Here is a 20,485-nt window from a genome sequence, read left to right as displayed (position 1 = left end):
CTACAGAGCTGTCCATTTGCAGGCCCTGTTTTTAAGCCCTGAATAATTTATCATCTTGCCTAACCTGAATTAATTAACCTTTTTAATTAAAGTTTATTGTCTGTAGTCCCTTAGCAGATGCAACTGAGAAACATGAAGGATTAGAAAATATTTTTGCACCAAAAATTGCTTCAAATGATAGGGGCATTTGTTAATACATGCTAAGAGTTGTCAGAGCATAAGAGCACTGGTACTCAGGAAAAAACTGACTCAATCACCAAGTTCAGAAGAAACACAACAACTGGGTTTCACTATTCAGATCTGCACTTACCCTCGTTCTTGAGAGAAGGCTCCATCATATAAGAACCATCATATAAGCTTTCAAGGGAAATGATATAGCAGTAACACATCATTACACAGACCTACCCCAAACCATGAGGCTTGGCTGCTGTCCAATCTTAACTTAAGATCCCTGATCTACCTCAAACCGGGAATAACCGGTGAGCTCTGGCCTCGCCCAAAGCCAGGGCCAAGTGGTCCGACAAGAGCTGCAAACGTGTCCAAGTGCAGGTTCCTGTTATGCACTGAGGCAAAACACCCCGACAAGGATCAGACCGTACCGACCTCCCGCTTCTGCCCCCTCACTCGTGGCAGTAACGCTGGGGTGGAGCTGCCAGAGGGCTCGGCTGTCCTCGCTATCGCCCGCGGCGACCTCCAGGGCAGGAGCCAAAGAGGCGTTCGCGGCGCCAGCGCTCACCGCGGGCGGGAGTCCCGGGCAGGCAGCGAGACACCTCTGCAGCCACCCCTTCCTACGGGGGCGCCTCAGCGGAGCCGGCCCCGGGCAGCCGCCAGGAGCGGTGGCAGGCAGGCAGGCAGGGTGGCCGGTACGGCGGGATCGGGTCGGGCAGGACCTGACGGGACCCGCAGCGCTCCGGGGCTACCGAGAGGACGGAAACGTCGCCTCCGTGGCAGCGGGGAGTGATGACGTCCAAGGGGTGCGCCGGAAGCTGCTGAGTGCGGCGAGCTGTGGTACCGGAGAAGCTCTTCCCTCCAGTGCCGGCCGGTTCGCCCGGCGCAGGGCTCGCCCCGCCCTTCCCGCGGCTGAGGTGACCAGTCCCGTCCCAGGGTGACTTCCTGCCGGTTGCGGCGCGGGCCGCGGAAGTGCCCGGAGCCTGTCCTGCTGTGGGAGCGATGGCCGCGGGAGGGCCCCAACCCACGCCGGGCTCCGGAGAGCCGCGGCGGCTGCCTGCCGCACGACGCTCCGCGCCTGGCCGCTACCTGAGGTGAGCGCCTCGGGACTCGGGCGAGCGGCGCCGGCAGCTGCCTACAGCAGCGGCTCTGGGAGCCTCCGGTTCTGGCCGCGGTTTTTGCGTGCGGAGGGAGGGGAGCGGGGCGGCTGGGAGGCGCCTAGAAACGAGCCCCGGGCACCGTTTTCGGGGCCTGCCGGCAGGCCTTGAGTTGAGTGTTAGCTTCGTGTAGTGAGTGCAAGAAACGCCTCGGAGATCACCTATTTTTCAGTCCTAGCGAGCCTGTTAAATTTTGTTTGTTAGAACAGCCGATAGGGACTCTGCCGGGTGTGCTGAGGAAAGCTGGTAAGCATTGTAGCAGTGAAAGTTACTTGTGAATTAGTGACTCGATTGGACCAGATCAGTATAATCCATGAGTAAATACCAGGTTTAAAACTTAAATTAACCCTTACCTTATTAGATTCAGAGTTTGGAAGTGCTAACCTACAAAAAGGAAGGTGTTAACATTCATAGTGAATGCTAACATTTCATACAATTCACTTTTCAGTCTGATGTGGAACAAGTGATAGTTCCACGTGTGTTCATCTGCTTAGTCCTAACCTAATGAATATTGTAAAATGGGCTTGATCACTTCAGTTAATGTGTAAACATGCCATTTGGAATACTGATGTACCAGTAATAAAGATGTGATGCTTACCTTGTTTTCTGAAGAGAACTAATACAGTATTTTGATGTATCACAGGTAAATTTTTCCATAACCTTATGGAGAAAAAGGACTTTGAAGCATGGCTTGATAACATTTCTATTGCATTTCTTTCTCTGACGGACTTGCAGAAAAATGAAACTCTGGATCACCTGATTAGCTTGAGTGGAGCAGTCCAGCTCAGGCACCTCTCCAATAATCTAGAGATTCTCCTCAAGAGGGACTTCCTCAAACTTCTTCCATTGGAACTTAGTTTTTATCTGTTAAAATGGCTTGATCCTCAGACCTTACTCACGTGTTGCCTCGTCTCTAAGCAGTGGAATAAGGTTATAAGTGCCTGTACAGAAGTATGGCAGACTGCATGTAAGAATTTGGGTTGGCAAATAGATGACTCTGTTCAGGACCCTCTGCACTGGAAGAAGGTTTACCTAAAGGCTATTTTAAGGATGAAGCAACTGAAGGACCACGAAGCCTTTGAGACATCCTCTTTAATTGGACACAGTGCCCGAGTATATGCACTTTACTATAAAGATGGACTTCTGTGTACAGGTAGGAAGGACAGAAGACTTGGAGTCTAACAATTGTTTGTTTTCTCCCCTCTCCCCACCATGTGATTAATACACTTTGCTTTTCCTTTACCAGGCAGATTATTTTTGTAGTGCTAACACATTTTAAGATTATTCAAAACTGATGTTTTTGGTGGGTTTTTTTGATTTCTGAAACATCTGGCACACTAATAAATCACTAATCACTTTAATAGAAAACCAAGGAGGCCAGTTTGTTGGTTAAAAAACAAAACTAAGCCAAAAAAACCCAGTAACAGCAAGTATCATGCTTCAGATTAGTAAGGTCATTTGCATAGTACAGATACATTATCCTCTTAGAGGATAACTTACAGCTAAAGGACCTTGTTTGGGGTAGGTGATCACTGCAGTCTCCCAAGGTGTGACAGAAGAAGCCTGTCTTTCTCCAGATTATTTCTCTGATGCAGTCTGTAGGCACTGTCAGTTCTTAACATAAGTGCTTGTATGAAGATGTGTAAAGCAGATGTAACCTTGCTGCTGGTCTGACTTGCACACAGTAGGGATAATTTCAACTTCTTCCCTGAAGACTTCATGCAGACTTCAGGATTTCAGTTGGAATTTAAAAAAATACAGCCAGAACAAATATGAAACCTTAAGTATTAAAGAATAGTAATGAAGTTACAGTCAACTGTTGTCAGAGCAAAAGTTTCCCAATCACTTGAGATGACAGTGCTATAGAATATGCTGGGAATACTGGCCACCTGTCTCATGTGTGTTTGTCCCTTAAGATGGTTACCACAAACCAACAACTAAACTCTAGCTGGTCTTTCACTTCTCAGAAAGAAATGTAAATATCCAGGAAGCAGCATAATATTTAAAGTATATCTTGTATATTGAAAGTATAGTCAGTAGCTTTACAAGCCTGAGAGTGATGTATCATCTGAATCTTCCATGCATCTCTTTCAGTAAACACTGTCAGTCAGAGGCAGTGCTAGAATCCATGGAAGGTTCTAAAAGGGTATGAGCAAAACTTGAAAGGTCAGGCATCTAATAGCTTAATTAACATGAAAACAAGAGGCTTTGCTGTAGTGCTGAGACTTAAAACTAAAGCTTATTCCCCATCCAAGCAGCTTAAAAGTATTATTTAATGAGAAAAAGTTCAACAAAGAGCAAAGCTCTGCACCTAAGGAGGAACAGCTCCATGACACCAGAATATGCTTGGGGGACACCCAGAAGGAAAGCAGTGTGGCAGAAAAGATACCAGTGCTGAACACTGAGCTGAACATCAGCCACTAGCATGCCCCTGCTGAAAGAAGGCTACCAGCATCCTGGGCTGCTTTAGGAGGGTTTTTAGTCGGTAAAGAAAGATGCTCCTTTCCTTCTACTTAGCACTGGTGAGGCCACACCTGGAGTACTATGTCCAGTTCTGTTGTGCTCCTCAGTACAAGAGAGACATGGACACACTGGAGAGTTCAGTGAGGGGCCATGAAGATGATGGAGTGGGGCAGCTCTTGTGAAGAAAGGCTGCAGGAGCCCTTATAGTCTAAAGAAGAGAGGACTTGGTGACAAGCTTATGAATAATCAAAGTTAGGGTGCAAAGAAGATGGAGCCACACTTTTTTCAGTGGTGCCCAGTGCTAGGAGAAGAGACACAGGAGGTTCCCTCTAAAACATTTTAGTACTGTGAGAGTGATCAAGCACAGGTTGCCCTTGGAGACTTCAGAATGTCCATCCTCAGACATACTCAAAAGCTGTCTGGTCATGGTCCTGGGCAGCTGGCTCTTGGTGGCCCTACTTGCACATTTGGGGTTGGAAGAATTGACCTCCAGAAGTCCCTTCCAACCTTAACAATTCTGTGATTCCATTAAAATACTGTATTTAAGACAAACATGGAAGATGAGTATAGGATTGGAAAAATTACTTATTCTGCTTCCAATTACCCTGTTCTTTATTATTGCAGGATCTGATGACTTGTCTGCAAAACTGTGGGATGTAAGCACAGGTCAGTGCATATATGGCATCCAGACTCATACTTGTGCTGCAGTGAAGTTTGATGAACAAAAGCTTGTAACAGGATCTTTTGATAACACATTAGCCTGTTGGGAGTGGAGCTCTGGAGCAAAGACACAGCATTTTAGAGGACATACTGGTGCAGGTATGTTGAACTTTTCAATTTGTCATTTCATTAGGTAAGTGAAATACATCATCAGCAAACAAACTGTCATTTAAATTAGCTCTTTGCATGATAGGTTTTTGTAGGTTTTGTCCCAAGTCACCTTTGAAGGGATGTGGGGAAGTGGCCAGAACAGATCTAGATCTGTCTGCCCTTGAATAATGTGAAAGCAGCCATGTAGTGGTTTTTACAGTTGCAGGGAAATAATACTAACTGCTATGTAGTATTTTCAGTACTTGCAAGTCTACCAAAAAGATGCAAACCCTTGGTAGCAAGGAGCACATGCCAATAGCAGTTACCTAATCTCCATGATGAAACAGAGAAAGACCCTGACAGGAGATGGGCTTAGAGCAAATAGCACAATATGAACTGTATTTGCATTTCCCTCATAATTAACTTCTCTGTCCTCTACTGCAAAATACCCTTGAATCAGCTGTAGGTCTGTTCCCCTGTGAGTGATAAGATGGATCAAATGTACTAATCCTGCTGGAACTGACTTAATAGAAGTCATAAAATAGCAACTACCTTAAGTTATGCTTTGCCATAATCCAGCCATAAAGGAGCCATGCATGCTTTAATTGGGAAAAAAAATCAGTAATTTTGCAATGTAAGCTTAGAAATCCAGAGCTACACAGTTCAAGAACAACAGTTAAAGCTCTAATAGCATGTGAATTTAGAGGCTATATGACATAATAACAGGAAAATGTATGCACAGAGAATGGTATTCCTTATTTATTACTCTTTGCTTGTAGTTTTTAGTGTGGATTACAATGATGAACTTGATATTCTGGTCAGTGGCTCTGCAGACTTCACTGTGAAAGTATGGGCCTTATCCACAGGAACGTGCCTGAACACCCTCACTGGACACACAGAATGGGTCACTAAGGTGGGCATATTGATTTTTAATTAATCTTGCAAAACACATACTTGCAATAAGTTTGTATCCCATGTTCTGAATTTCTGTTTCCTGATCTTATCACTGCAATTACGTGTGGGATCTAAAGAACATCATGAGATATTGCCAAATAACAGTCCAGCAGAAAAAGAGCTTAAAGAAGCTATAATTAAATGTCTTGGGCCATTGGAAGATATTTCTATTCCAAAGCAGCTGGAATAATACTAGGAATCCATGCTTGATTCAAAGACTGAATAAAAACAATGATTCTGAAAGAAAGTTACTTTAAAAGTTATGTAGAAAAACAGTGATCTTTATGATGAAAATCTGAGCATTAATTGATCCTGAAATCAAGAAACAGTGTATTTCTTCTATTTCAGAACTTGGAAGGTAGGGGTGTGGTTCTAGAGGTGAAATACATATGTTTGCTTATTAATGCAGTAAGTTGTCACTAAAATAAAAGTGTAAACTGCAATTTCCCTTCAGTTGCTAAAAGTATTTGTATTGCCTTTATATATAGAGTATATATACTCTATATATTGTTAATGGAGTGAAAAATGGAAAGCTTGGTTATTTAAGAGCATCAACATAAATCTCTGTATCCTTCAATTACAGGTAGTCTTGCAGAAGTGCAAAGTCAGATCTCTTATGCATAGTCCTGGGGATTATATTCTTCTGAGTGCAGATAAGTATGAAATCAAGGTATGTACCATATATCACACATACCATTTTGGTACCCAGGGAAATAAAATGCTTGAGAGGTTTAGGGAGACATCAGAGCACCTCCCAGTCCCTGAAGGGGCTACAGGAAAGTTGGAGAGGGACTTTTTTTAGAAGGACATGGAGTGATGGGATGAGGGGGGACAGTTTGAAACTGAAACCTGATGGATTTAGTTTAGACATTAGGAAATGCAAATAATGCAAATGTTTTATGGTCTTAAACTGTGTCTTAATTGTAGATTTGGCCCATTGGAAGGGAAATAAACTGCAAGTGTTTAAAAACACTGTCTGTTTCTGAAGATCGCAGCATCTCCTTACAGCCCAGACTGCACTTTGATGGTAAATACATAGTGTGCAGCTCAGCACTAGGATTATACCAGTGGGACTTTGCCAGCTATGACATTCTCAGGTAAATCTTTCAGTATCTTCTTTAAATAATTAAGAAGTAGGATGTATTATTTTTCATAACTTACTTTAGATGTAGGCCAAAAGATTCTTGATAAAAAGTGTGTATACATCTTACTTTATGCATAGTGCCAGATTTAATCCTCATTTATCTGTTAATACAAATAATTTGATTGTGGTTTTGGTATCTACCCAGAGGCTACTCCTCTTCCACATTTTCAAATTATAAGCTCAAGTGTTTCAATGTAGATTTAACTATCAGATTGCAGTGCTGTAGTGAATGTGAAGCTAGAAGTTAATGTTGCCACGAGATTGCTCTACAGACACCAAGGCATCCATTTGTTTCATGGGACAAGTAATTAAAAAGACTCTTCTTCCTTATAGCACTACTGATCTGTCATACTCAATGACAGTGTGGAATGATAGTGAAATCTATCAGACTGCAGTAAGGAATCAAACAGGATGACATTCTGTTTCCATAAAAAGAATGAGTCTTTATCTATGAGAAATAGTGGTATCAAAACCACTCCACTTATTAAAGAAAAAATTGCATTTTAGAACTTTTAGCCAACTCTTAATTGAAATGGCATGAATATTTGTAATCTACCAATCACAGAAAGATCTAGTAAAAAAATGCTTCTTATCTCTAAGAATAACTGAGTAATTTCCCCTCTTGGCTTACCCTCCCATCTTTCAGAAAAGAAAGAAGTTCTCTTACCACTGAGAACAGATTTTCTTGACCATTTATGTTTGTGCCTCAGTTCTTTGCTTTACATAATGTTATTGTCAAAGGCATAGTCAGTTGTGGAAAACTTACTCTCTTCAGCTTCTGTTCCAAATTTTAAGGCAAAAATATGCTAAAGGTGTAGGTGAACAAATACTTGTATTTCAATAAGAGAGCATCCTGGTTAGGACCAATCTGGAATGATATATCTGTCTTCTTACAGAAGGCATTTCTGCATTTTATTTTCAGGTGTTAAAAGAGTGGTCAAAAGAATAAGAGGTTTTACTTTGTAATTTAAACATACTGATGCACTAAATCTCTCTGGAAATTTACTGTAAAACACATTTCCTACTGTAAAAAACATTTCCTTTTTCTTGTATATCTGAAATCAAGACTTTCTCCATTGTGCTATACAGAATCCTTTTCAAACCCTAACCTTTTATGTTCAGAAGGGTCTGTCTTGAATGCCCAAAGTCTGAACTGAAACCACAGGCCCTACTGCACATAAGGGTTCAGTTGCTTTATTTGAAAAATGTGCTTTGTTTGCTTTATTTCAGTTGCTTTATTTGAAAAAATGCAGTTCTGTGTCCTTTCAGAATGATTAATTTAGACACTTTACTTTGTATAGACACAAGGATTTGTTTTAGTAATGCAGTTTCATGGCTAAATCATGAGAGTTTCTGACAATATTGTCTTGTCTTCTAGGGTTATCAAACCTCCTGATTTCTCAAATGTGTCCTTGCTGGGCTTTGGAGAGATATTTGCTCTGCTGTTTGATAACAGATACTTGTATATAATGGACTTGAGGACAGAAAAACTGATAAGCCGCTGGCCTCTACCAGAGTATAGAAAATCAAAGAGAGGTTCAAGCTTTTTGGCTGGTGAAATGTCTTGGTTAAATGGACTAAATGGCCAAAATGATATGGGTTTGGTTTTTGCCACCAGTATGCCAGACCATAGTATCCATTTGGTGTTATGGAAAGAACATGGCTGAAAAGCTCATGTGTGCAGAATCTTCAGGAATATATGGACTATCAGCAGTGTGTCCATAAAATGAGACTTTGCATGAACCAAAGTTGCACACCTAATGGTATCATCATGCAATGCACAATCATGTACTTTTATTTGGGCATTTGGGAATGGGTTGTTTTGGACATAATGCAATACAGCATGCTAACAGTATTCACCACTAAATTTTGTCTGTACTCATGTTTAAGCATAACTGTTTGGGCTCTGAAGCATAGCTTGCAACATTTAAACCATTCAAATCCACCATTCAAGTCTGAAATGAGGTAGTGTTTGACCTGACTTCTGACTTATTTGTTGTTGAAACAGAAGGTGAAGCTACAATTGTAGAACTATAGGCTTTTGTACTACATGTAACAGCAAGCATTGGTTACAGTGCATGGCTGCTTAGCTCAAATGAGAAGATGGCAGACTCCTCTCTGCAGTATCATTCTCTTTAAAATGTTTTTTTCCTAATGGTAACTTTAAATACATAGCCCTTGAAATAGGAGAATCAAATGAGTCCTTTAACTAGAATCAGATGCCAACAATTAATAGTGCATTTAAGTTTGGGAACACATCAACATGAATTTTACTCAGTGAGAATGAGCCAACTTTTCATCTGTTTGATAAGGCTTGCCATCACAATTAACCTTAGAGAACATCTGATAGTATTTATTATATCTGTTGATGGTAACTCAGAATGGCTTGATCAGCATTTTATAGTCCATATTTCCTGTAGTTTGTGTGAGAACAACTTAGTTCACAGGTAGGTAGAAATATAATGAATGGGAAGATGATGCTCACTCTCAACAGCAAGATTCACTGTTAAATTAAATGATGTCCAGCAGCCATTCACTTTTTCCAAAAGTTGCAGTTAATATAATCATGCACTTAAAGTACTTGTTACATCTAGATTTGGAAAGCAGTGGCAATTAACACTGTGAATGCCATATCTTGAAGAGAAAAAAAAAGTCTGGGGAAAAGGAGTAGAAAAAGTCTTTTACTTTGATCATCACAGAAAACCTGATGTACACAAGTTAACTGTTGAGTAGCAAATACCTATTCACATAATTTTGTGGTATTTGACATGTACTTAAAAGCTGTATCTATAACATCACATGCTTTAGAAACACTCTAGGTTGGTTTCCCCTCCTCCCTTAAAATAAAATCTCCCCTTATGGTTTGTTTTTTGTTGTTGTTGGTTGGTTGATTTGTTTTGGGTTTTTTTTTTACACAATTTGAAAACAGGTTTTCATGAAGATTGAGTCATGTCCTTGAGAATACAGAATTGCCTAACATAACTATTTCTAGCATTATTTTTTTTCTTCCCACTATCCAAGGAGTCCTAATTTCATACTTTGTACTGAATGAAGGCCAAAGTTCCCAACTGTATTCAGTATGAATTACACCAATGGAAGGAAAGGCTTTGTATACAAGAATCAGTGAGTGATGTGGTGGGAATTGCATGAAGTCACAGTGAAGCACTGTCTCTTGACTACAGGGCTAGTGTCTTAAGTACTTGTTTTTCTTTATTCACACAAACTTGCTTTGAAAATGTGCTTGTAGCCAAGGATTTTATCAATTCAAAGCCAAACTCACAGTATTCAGTTCAAACCACCCTGCCTAGGGCACAAATGATCTCTTAAAACTTTTATGTCTCACTCAAAAGTGAAGAAAACTTACATGCAACAAAGCTTTCAATAACTTGTCTAAAAACCCAGTTCTCATCCTTCATGTGGGAGTCACTACTGTGTGTGATGTGTGAAGAGCCATGTGATGATGAGCCACCTATAAAACACTGCACTAGCTTTGAAAGGTTACTTCACAGCAGGAGTTTAGACAGGAACATACCAGTAATGTCCTTGTACCCAAATCAGTGAGATACAGAGTGAATACTGGACTAGAAGATGACTAGAAAAGGGGCTGGTCTGCCAAGCTCAGAGAGTGGTATCATCAGTGATACAAAATCTAACTGGTGACCAGTCAATAGAAGTGTTCTTCAAGGGCTAGAATTAGTTACCTTGTTTTAGTGAGCTTTACTCTCCAGGCAAGTTTCCCACAATACAAATTGGAGGGAAAGAAGAAAGCACAGCAGAGGGAAGCAGTCAATACACAGAATACTATTCTCGAGAGATGAAACAACCTGACAGACTTCTCACAAAGTTTAACCAAAGCAAATGCACCACGAGACAGACTGGCCCCACACAACAGGCAGGCTGGAGTAGCTTCCTAAATGGAAAGTAACTTCTTGATTAAGAGCTCTGAATTCTCCTCTGCCTTGTCCCAGAGTGTGCAAGCAGAAAAGCATTATGAGAAGCATCCAATACACCCTACACTGCTCTTTGACCCTTTTAGTTTTATAAGTTTAAGTTTTACCATTACATAGCAGCTGATGATTATTACAAGCACAATTAGCAGACAGTTCTGTACAGCCTCTGTCTTCTGAAGATTTCAAAGTAAAAGTTCCACCTGGACATTTGCTGGCTAATGATGCTGATGCACTAACAAGAGAGCTGCCTAAGGGAAGCATAGATACATGGCACCACAAAACAGATGAAGGAATGAAAACATGACACTGCTGTAGAAATTAAAGCATGCTCATGCACCTCTGCCACACAATCACCAGCCCCAGACATCCCTTCATAGGCAGGTTCTAATATTTTGCCCCATGAGTACACTGCACATATCTCTGGGGGCATAGCAAACAGGAGGAACAAAATTACTGAAATTGTGAGCTTACTGCAAGCAAATATTTTTGTTTGCTTTGCTTTCCATCTGACCCTTCACAGAAGTTACCTACTTGGCACTATTTTTAGATAGAGGTTGAAAAAGATGCAGCTCCCATACCCCTACACTTACATAAGAAAGCAACATAATTCAACTTACCTATCACATAAAGCACAAAAATCAACTGGATGGCTCGGTTTTGTGAATGTAGAAACTGCGTGTAGAAACAGAGGCTTCAAGGTCCCAGGAAGGAAGCAAACAAAAAAAAAAAAAGGCAAAAGAAGAAGAAAAAAAAAGCAACAAAACTATTCTGTATCCTAAGTAGCTATAATAGTTATTAGTCCATCTTTTTATATCAAATTAGCCACCTTCTCAGTTCACATTAGTCTCTTCAACATCAATCTGTATCCCTTGCCTCTGCTTTAAAGCTTTCCAACCCAACTGAGCACTTACCACATAAGTAATTCAGAACAGCTGTGGGAAACAAAAGAGCAATCACCTCCAGAAACCCAGCTGAACAGTCATTTCAATCAGCAAAACTCCAGACTGCTATGTTGAGTGACAGTACATCATCACATTTACACGGTTTCAAAGAATCTATGGGGTTAACATTTTGTGTTTTACAATTGGAACTGGCAGATTTGTTTTCACAATGCATCTGTTTACATGTTACTCAGTTGGGTACACACAAATTATGTACCCAAACACTGACATACAAACTGCAGGAATTAAGCAATGTTACCTTTAATACCAGTGCCTGTAGTTTATTTTTTGTACATAGATTGAAAACTGCAGAGACTTTTGCAGTGTGTGAATCAGTTGACAAATACTGATTTATTTTTTTAAAAAAACCTCATTATAGATTTTCCAGAAGAGTTAATACCATCTTCATTGATCCTTGGTATCATTAAATGACTTATGGCTCTGGAAGGGAAATTCCTATTTCCCTTTAGAAGAAATACCTCTAGTAAGTGACACAGTGCCACAGCCAGTGTGTTTGCTTACCCTACCTCTGTGATTATGAGTTACAGCATTACTGCAAATGTAGTTCTCCATCTCAAAGATGCTTTCCCAAGCCATCTTTTACTATGCACCACTAAGGACAGCTGTGTTTTTTATTCACCAGATACTTGAGAGATACAGTTAACATAAATCAATTCATTTGTTGATCAGGTAGCTTACAGGTTCATGCATTTACAAAATTTCAGCAGTGATTTTATCTGAGGAACCCATTTCTTAAACAGGACTGTGGACAAGTAGAAGGCACCATGTCCCAGTCCACAAGTCAATCACATTTACCTCTGTACAGCACATTAAAAGACTTTTCTCCTAAAACTCTGGAAGATGTAAACTTCATGTGGAAATTATTTTAATGTGATGTTTAATTATACTCTCTGCTGCCCCACGCTATGTGCAGCTCTTCACTTTCCCTCCTTATAACCAAGGTTTCACTTTCGAGCTTACAGAATGGTTTGATATAGCACCTTGTTAACATTTGTGATTAATGATGAGTTGTATCTCCACAGTGTTGTGTCCCTGATGAGAGACTCCCTGGGAAGGTCAGCTTGAAGGGGCACTCGACAGTGATAAACAAGGGCAACATCCATGGGAACGTTCACACTCTTCCCATAAGCACGTAGGACAGAATGCACTGAAGTCTGAATCACCTTTCGAGGATCAATTATCATTTTCTTGGGGTTGATTACTTTTCTCCTGTCAGGCTCCCTGTAGACATGCTGTAGTATATTAACTCCTGGCACAGTGTTCCAGGGTGAAATGTTGAACATGTCAGTAGATACTGTTTCTGGGAAGATGTGGTTCTCAAAGAGGAAAATGTCAGTCCCAGGGTTTTGCTGCTGAAGACTGCTCATCATAGTTTTCCAGTCTGGATGCTTAAGGGGAAGAATTATTTCATCAGCATCAGTGAGAACCACAAACTTGCTCCTCTGCATGTTACGGTATATACAGTCGTTCAGAGCTGTGATTTGCCCATAATAGCCAATATCTGTTCCATCTTGCATGAACTGCCAGTTAGAAGAAATCTTAAGGTGTGAATTTATTGGCCAGGGAATTATCTCTGCAGTTCCTTCATCCACATAAAACTTCAAGACTTTCTCCATCAGGTGGCTGCAGTTGTTCTTGTAGATCACCACTTTCTGTACCCCAAGGATCTTGTACATTTCCACACTTTGTATAAACTGCAAGACATTGTTGTAATTTCCAAACATGGCAGAGATGCAAACAGTGAAGTCAACAGAGAAGGTCTCAGCCTTGCGGTTTTTAATTTCAAACCTCGGGAGCTGGTCAATATTTCCATGTGGAGACTGATTAATTGATACATGTGTTGGATTGCAGGTCGTGGGTTCCAAACAAACTATATCTGCTGTGCCATAGGGGAAGCCAAATCTGTCTGAGTGAACATCAATCTTTGCTTTTGATACATATATATTCCCACTGGGCTGGCAGCAGAACCAGCAGTAGAGTTCTTTTACATCTTTATGGTGAACAATCCCAATCACACGAGTGACTTTGTCTTCTCTGTCATCGAAGTATGGGGAGATAATAAAAGTTCTGTTATCTTTCAATGCTGTTATCGTGCTATTGATAATTTCCCCTCTACATCTGCTACTTTCCTGAATTATTTTTGGCAGGTGAGAAAGTCTCTGTAACCTAAGATAAGAAAGTGTGACCATCAAAGATAGAGTAACAATGCACACAGCAGCAGCAAAGTAAGATTTTTTCCCACCACACATTTTGAATGTATTTAAAGGTGGATGCACAATTCTTTGTCCTTGCACTTTATGCTGCCACATCTGCAGAAAAGAAAATATGTAGTATGAGATAATATTGACTCATGATCATTGCTCAGGAATTTCACAAACAAGATACTTGGGGCAGTGTACTTTTATGAAAAATCAATCCCAGTACACACCTTTCATGGGATGCATGAGACTGTATGCATTACTCTGAATGCCTCTGCATGTCAGAGGTGTGGAACAGTTTCTGTACATGATGGCTTCTTTGAGAGGGTATAATAGAGATCTATATGCAGGAGAACAGGAAGCCATTATTCTTTAGAACTCAATTTTTAGAACATCCCATAACATATGCAGTAACTTTCAAAGCAAAACAAAAGCACTTTTTTTTTTTTCCACTCTACTCTGTGTACATGTAAATAACACACAAAAATCCCCTCCACCTGACTTCTCACTGAGAAGTTAGGGGCAGACATACAAATAATGAATCAATCAAATTCATTAAAAAAAACCCCATGGCAATCAGGGATTGCCCATGATGGTCCAGACACAGTCTCTAATGTATACATTTCCTAACTTGCAGTTCAACACAGATGACACAATACACACAGAGGACAGTCAAATCATACAATTCAGCAGAAGATAGGTGAAATCTATGGGGCTATAAAACTTATTCTTACTAACCAGCTGTACCCTACTGAGCACTGTACAAGGCAGGGCTTGCAGGGAAGGTTGCCCCATGCTATGCTTGCTAGAGATCTAGGCCTCCGCACATGACTCAGCTCCTGGCATGATCTGGAACTTTAATTCTTGCTGTTGAAGGAACAGACTGTGCCCCTTGAGCACCTGGATGGCCAAAAGCCTTAACAGCACTCTCAGGCTAGCTAGGAGTTGATGCCTCTCTCAATTAGCAGTTTCTGGAAGAGAGGCTCAGATTAAAGTTTACAAATTTATCCTCAGGCATCCAGATATGATCCATAAACAGCAAGGTGACAACAAGTCTCTTCAAAGGCCACAGAGATGTGTGCCCCAGTTTAATTAAATTCCTGTTAAATCAGAAAACTGAACTGATAGAAAAGAATATCCCCAACTGCCAGGAAGAAGAGTAGGGTAAAAAATGCCAAGATGTAACAAACTGATCCTATTGCACAAGATGAAGAAAATATTCCTTAATAGGCATGTCATTGCTGCATAAAGCCAGCTGCTGAGGAAAGATATCCACACTATTAAAACACCCAGATTTCTAGTTATACATGTTACAGCTAAAACAGGTAGCAATGTCATAGGTGTACCAGGTGTTGAAAGATTACTGTACTTCTTGCCCTTTCATTTACTTTTCAAAACTTTTAATAAAATCACTTGTTTATGTACTTAGTAACAAATGTCTTCAGAGTATGCATATGCTAAATATCTAACTATTTTCCTCAAACCATATTACTCAGTCTATTCTGCAATAATCATTAATCCTCATATTTAATACTTTCGTTCTGGGCTTTTTTTTTTTCTTTTTTTTTTTCTTTTTTTTTTTTTGCGTTTCCCACACTGTGTGAAGCTATTTTGAGAACCTCTATCTCAATACTGTTTTCTGATGGCCCAGAAAACTGTAATTTTCAAGAAAAAGTAAGGCAGATACAAAACTACAAGGAATCTAAATCCTTAGTTTCAGTTGGGGTATCAGACTCGGCAGTTTCACAACTTGGGAAGTGCCTAAATTCACTGGCAACTTCACTGCTTGGCTTGAAAACTTCTCTTAGGGTCTGTTTTTCTGTTTAAACAGTACTTTCTAATGAGCAAAATCTAGCTTCTGAATCTCAGCTGAGCTTAGGTAAAAAGTAATTGCCCACACCTTCAGAATAATGTGCAATATTTCCAGACTTGCTCTTTCCTGCCACAGCAAAGTAAGGAAAACGATGGCCACAACACACCCCTTAAAATCCCCCATCAGCCAAGACTGATAGGATTTATAGCAGCTTTTCCTAGCTACCAATAAATTGCTTTGCTCAGCAGGACAATCACAAGGCACCAAAAATCTCACCCTGTCACACTAGGCACAAAGTAGACTAACAGCAGGGTCTGAAAGCACTGACACTTATCTCTCTGACATGCAAAGTCCCTTTTAGAAATCCTCACAATTTAAATCAGAACTGCACATACATGGTAACAGCCTGCTACTGTCATCAAAAAAATTCTGGGAGAAAGCTGTAAGTCTTTTTATTAAAGATTCTAAAGTCAGACAAAAGTTTCCCCTGAGCATTCTTATTCCCAGGTTGCTTTATATTTTAGCACATTCAGCATAAGAGTAGGTAACATTTAATATTTTTCCTTAGTCTTACCTATTTGACTTAAAATAAAGTTCAGTCTCATAAATTAAATAGTTTTTACTAAATAAAGTTTTTTTAACAATTAACATCTGAAAGGAAAAGTACCTTTTAAAGCAGATAGCTGAGTGAAGTTCTGTTCAGTCCTCCAGTTTTTTTGTTAAGATATAATCTACAAATTGCTTATTCTTACCAGCTAAAAACGTAAATATTTTAAAGATTAATTCCAATAAAAGTTCAATACAGACCAGTACTAGGACAAAAAATGTTGGTACTACACTACACCTAAGACACTTGCTGACACATTTTATTTGAGATGTTTGGTGTTCTTTAATGTCTGTAACAGGAGCCACACCTACCAGAAAAACAAGTTTTCCTACTCTTGGGCAAAGCATACAGTAGCCTCCCAGTAACTTAATTTTAATTACAAACTTGAGTGTGGAGTTGTTGAAGCAAATCAAACCCAGGTGCTCGGGTGATATTTTTTAAGGCTCCTTAAGTTTCCTACTGGAAATTATTCCTGCATGTTGATATACTTGCAGTTCACATACAGATGAAAAGAGAACTAGAGAAATATACCATAAATATCTGTATTTCTTGGGCAACCATCTTTTAGTAACATATTTTAGGCCTAATTAAAATAGGTAAACACAGATTTTGATGAGGAAGTGAGTGGGATCTGAAACAGCAGCAGGTTCTAGAAGCAAAGAAAAAGAGCAAAATATAGAACTAAGGACACAAAACCACAGAATCTTAAATAAGTATGTAATTATTTGAGGTGTGAAATTCATAGTTTTCCCAACATGTGACCCTTGACTCCTGATGCCCTAAAATTAACTGCACAGCTATGTAACCCGAGAACATATAAAGTCAGACAAATTAAGAATGCAAATTTCAAAAATGCTTCCAGCATAACAACAATTCATTTGGGTGTTGTGTCTTTTAATTCCAATTACTATTCAAGTAGAAAATGATGCAGATTTGTTTTAATGTTAAACTTAGCTAATGGTATCAACAGCTACTTTGCACCAGCTTGGTCTTTTTCAATATTCTCTTTATGATTAAAGAATCTTTCTTTCTTTATTCCTATTGCATTTATGGACTGCAGTCATGTTACTTCTAAGGCTCCATATTTGCTACTTTTTCATCAAACAGGATAGGCTGTTCCTACACCATCTCATAGGAAACACTTCCTTGAGCAGCTGCTGCTGCGAAGTTGGCCCAGTTCCAATTCTGCTCTAGGACCAGAGACCAGAAATCTCCTTTCCTTTTCCGTTTGTATATGACACTGGTAAGCCCTCATCATTGGAAATTTTCTTTCTTAACATAAAATAGGATTATGATTTTCGCAGGTGCATCATATTGCACAAACACATTTGGGATTCTTACCAGCTGAAGATGAAGAGATCTACCCAGCCCTTCAGCCCAAAGCAGTTACACAATGTGTTTTCCTCTGCAGCAGGGTAATAACACAGAGCTCTTATCCCAGTTACAATCAGAACCACTGAATGGTTTTAAGTTAGACAGAACCTTTAAAGATCATCTACTTCCAACCTCCCTGCTGTGGGCCAGGACACTTTCAACTAGATCAGGTTGCTGAATTTAGTCATGTTTCTCCTTATTCTGTCATAATACTTCTCCGATCTACTCTAAAAACTTTAATGTGACCAAGACTGCACTTAAACCCTGAATATACTTAAATAATCTTCTTTTTTCCACTTCCCGAACCAAGGAACTGCTCATGCTTTCCTTTGCCACATTGTATCACTACACTCAGGACACATATATTAAGCACCTATTACAACAAATAGATTCTTCAAATAGTTTATCTGTTTTCTTAGAGCTTTGGAATAGAAATTATTCACTAACACCTTTGAAGTGGAATCATGGTTTTACATCTATTGTACAACTTCTATTTTCAGACTTATTTTCCGTCGTCTTTCTTTAACCCTCCACAATTAGCATTGTGCCTACTAAAATGTGGAACAAAGTGCTAGTTTAGTTCAAGAGACGTTGCCAGGTCAGTATTAATTCCCCCCATATGTTCTCTGTATTGTGGCCCTCCTTTGTAATTTGTTTTCTTTGCACAATGACAGCAGAAAACTGTCCATGCTGCCTTCTTTCAGCATCTTTGCAATGTCTGCACTGAGTCTAATTTTTTACCATTCACAGCTTATTACTTTATGTCCTGGTCTAGGGTGAGGAGAGGGGCACTTGGCAAGAAGTGACAGTAAAGCTTTCATTAGTAATATGCAGTATCACGTACAGCAGCATAGGAGAAATAAACAGCTTAATCCTTGGTTTACCCAGGGTCTAACTAAAAAGCCTTATTATTATTTTTTTAAAAAGTTACTCTCTACTTCATGGTCTTCACCAGAAGTAGTAACACAAACCCCTGGTGCTTAAATAAAAATAAAAATTCCAAAGACTAGCAAGCCTTTAGCATCCCATCTTTATATAGATTGCCTTTGTTAATCTTTTGATGACCCATCTTTTTTCAGGAAGACTTTTTGAAGCACCAGTGTCCTTCTTCTTTTGTGTAATCCAAAGTCAGAAGTATAATGTTTGAAGGATTAAACTGAGGGTAGTGTTACTCCACTATTGTAAAACAGTGCTCTAAAAAAATAAGCTGTCTGTTTCTATTCTAAATACAAAGAAGGTAAGTCAGACTGATGGACAGTGTTGCCATGTACTAAATCTGTGCCTCTAGGATTGACAAACCACACATTTCCCTGTACACACAGAAACCTGTCCATTATGTCTGCTGCAAAGCCAAATTTCCCCTATTGTAAACAATTAGACTTTGTGCCATTTGAAAATAAATAATTAGGCAAAACAAAAATGCACGTCAACATCTAAGATAGTTATTTTAACTTTTTATCTTTTGTGCTGTACTTGTTTTAGCTGGGAGAGAGAGTTAATGTTCCTCATAGTATCTCATGGGGTGATCTTTGTTAGATTTGTGACCAAAACAGCATTTAAAACAGAGCGATCTTTTTACCTGTCATTGGAGAGTTTGTACAGTGTGAAGGTTTCTGTTTCTTATGCTGCTCTCTCCTTTCTGTTCCACACAAGAAGTTTGCAGGGTATAGAGTCAGGACTGCTGAACCAAGGCCCTTAGGCCTGTCCCATCCCATTGTACTCACTAATAAAAGCTGGGGGAAGGAGAAAGGGGCAGATGTGGCATTGTGACACTTCCCAAGACACTATTACACATGATAAAGCTCTGCTTTCCTTCAAATGGCTAAAAACCTCCCTGCTGATGTTATGGAGTAATTTAACTTATTTCATTTTTCTTGTGCATGCAGCTTTACCTCATAAATTATTTTTATCTCAACCCATGAGCTGTCTCACTTTTGCCCAATTCTCCTCCCCATCCCACGGGGGAGGGAGGGCGAGTGGCTGCATCCTGCTGAGCTGCCGACTGTGATCAAACCAGCAACGTGAGTGACACCACTTGTTACAGTCGTTATGCATTCTTCAAATCTAAAATCCAGCTCCAGGCTTTCAGTGCATTCAGATGGAGACTTCAGAAAACTGGGCTGTACAGCCCACACATACCTTTAACTTACCGTCAAGCAGCCTGTACCAGTACTGAAAAGCAGCGCTGCAGCTGACCACCATCTTATTTGCTATTTCTTGAGCGGAAATAAAACCGAGAGCCTGTCAAGCCTCTTCTGCAAGAGATGGATTACAGGATACCCCAACAGTATCCGCCTTCTTCGGCCCAGGAGCCTGACCAGGCGAACACACGGACGACAGCGAGCCCGCCCCGCCTTTCCCTGGGTGGTGGGAGGGCAGCGACGTTCCCGCCGCTCCTCGAGTCCGTCCCGGCACCCAGGTCCGCAGCCGCCAGACCCGTCCTGTGATGGCTGCCGCTGCACCCCGATCCCTGCCGCCCGGTGAGGCTCTGCGGGGCCCCTCCCAAGCCGGGCGGTTTCGCCGTGCCGGTCCCAGCGGAGCCGGTCACACACGCCCGCGCCTCCGGCCGTTTCGGTGCCGCTTGGCCCCGGTTAGCGATGGCCTCCGAGGCCCACGGGGCAGCGGCTCCGCCAGGGCGCGGCCCCAGGGAGCGGGGCTGGGCCGGGCGAGGCCCGCTGCTCTCCGGCCCGCTGCTCTCCCGCCATAGTCGCAGGTTTTCGGGAGAGGCCTCGCTGAAGAACGCGAGGTGTGGCCGGGGCGCTGAGGGGAGCGGGGCCTGACAGCCGCCGGGGGCTCCGCGGATGAGGGGCAGAGGAAGCAACAAGTGAAACGGGACGAGGGTTGTTCTGTACCTTGCAGGAGCAGGCCTCTGGACACGGTCCTAC

At 40.9% G+C, this 20,485-nt stretch overlaps 2 protein-coding genes across 2 annotated transcripts; one reads left to right on the top strand and one right to left on the bottom strand.

Moving 5' to 3' along the window:
* Positions 1-611: 611 nt before the first annotated feature.
* Positions 612-9,926, top strand: FBXW2 (F-box and WD repeat domain containing 2). Its single transcript, XM_030461351.1, has 7 exons — positions 612-1,262; positions 1,969-2,478; positions 4,413-4,607; positions 5,378-5,511; positions 6,136-6,222; positions 6,480-6,649; positions 8,075-9,926. Exons 2-7 carry the CDS (start codon positions 1,989-1,991, stop codon positions 8,361-8,363), a joined length of 1,365 nt encoding a protein of 454 aa, XP_030317211.1. The 5' UTR covers positions 612-1,262; positions 1,969-1,988; the 3' UTR covers positions 8,364-9,926.
* A 2,333-nt stretch (positions 9,927-12,259) lies between these two features.
* LOC103533507 lies at positions 12,260-19,964 on the bottom strand. The gene is made up of 2 exons (XM_030461232.1): positions 19,751-19,964; positions 12,260-13,917 (listed from the first exon to the last, which is right to left on the bottom strand). The coding sequence occupies exon 2, from the start codon at positions 13,915-13,917 to the stop codon at positions 12,565-12,567; it is 1,353 nt and encodes a 450-aa protein (XP_030317092.1). The 5' UTR covers positions 19,751-19,964; the 3' UTR covers positions 12,260-12,564.
* Positions 19,965-20,485: the final 521 nt, after the last annotated feature.

The sequence above is a fragment of the Calypte anna genome, chromosome 17 (assembly GCF_003957555.1).
Source record: "Calypte anna isolate BGI_N300 chromosome 17, bCalAnn1_v1.p, whole genome shotgun sequence".
NCBI lineage: Eukaryota > Metazoa > Chordata > Aves > Apodiformes > Trochilidae > Calypte > Calypte anna.
The sequence above is the reverse complement of the archived record's forward strand: the minus strand, read 5'-3'. Positions and strand labels throughout refer to the sequence as shown.

What these genes read in the sequence shown, in the direction of transcription:
- FBXW2 (XM_030461351.1), top strand. Translation starts at nt 1,989, where the DNA reads ATGGAGAAAAAGGACTTTGAAGCATGGCTTGATAACATTTCTATTGCA. An exon ending in TAGAGGACATACTGGTGCAG is followed by an intron (nt 4,608 to 5,377) that starts GTATGTTGAACT and finishes CTTTGCTTGTAG; the next exon opens with TTTTTAGTGTGGATTACAAT. An exon ending in GCCAGCTATGACATTCTCAG is followed by an intron (nt 6,650 to 8,074) that starts GTAAATCTTTCA and finishes CTTGTCTTCTAG; the next exon opens with GGTTATCAAACCTCCTGATT.
- LOC103533507 (XM_030461232.1), bottom strand. Translation starts at nt 13,917, where the DNA reads ATGTGGCAGCATAAAGTGCAAGGACAAAGAATTGTGCATCCACCTTTA.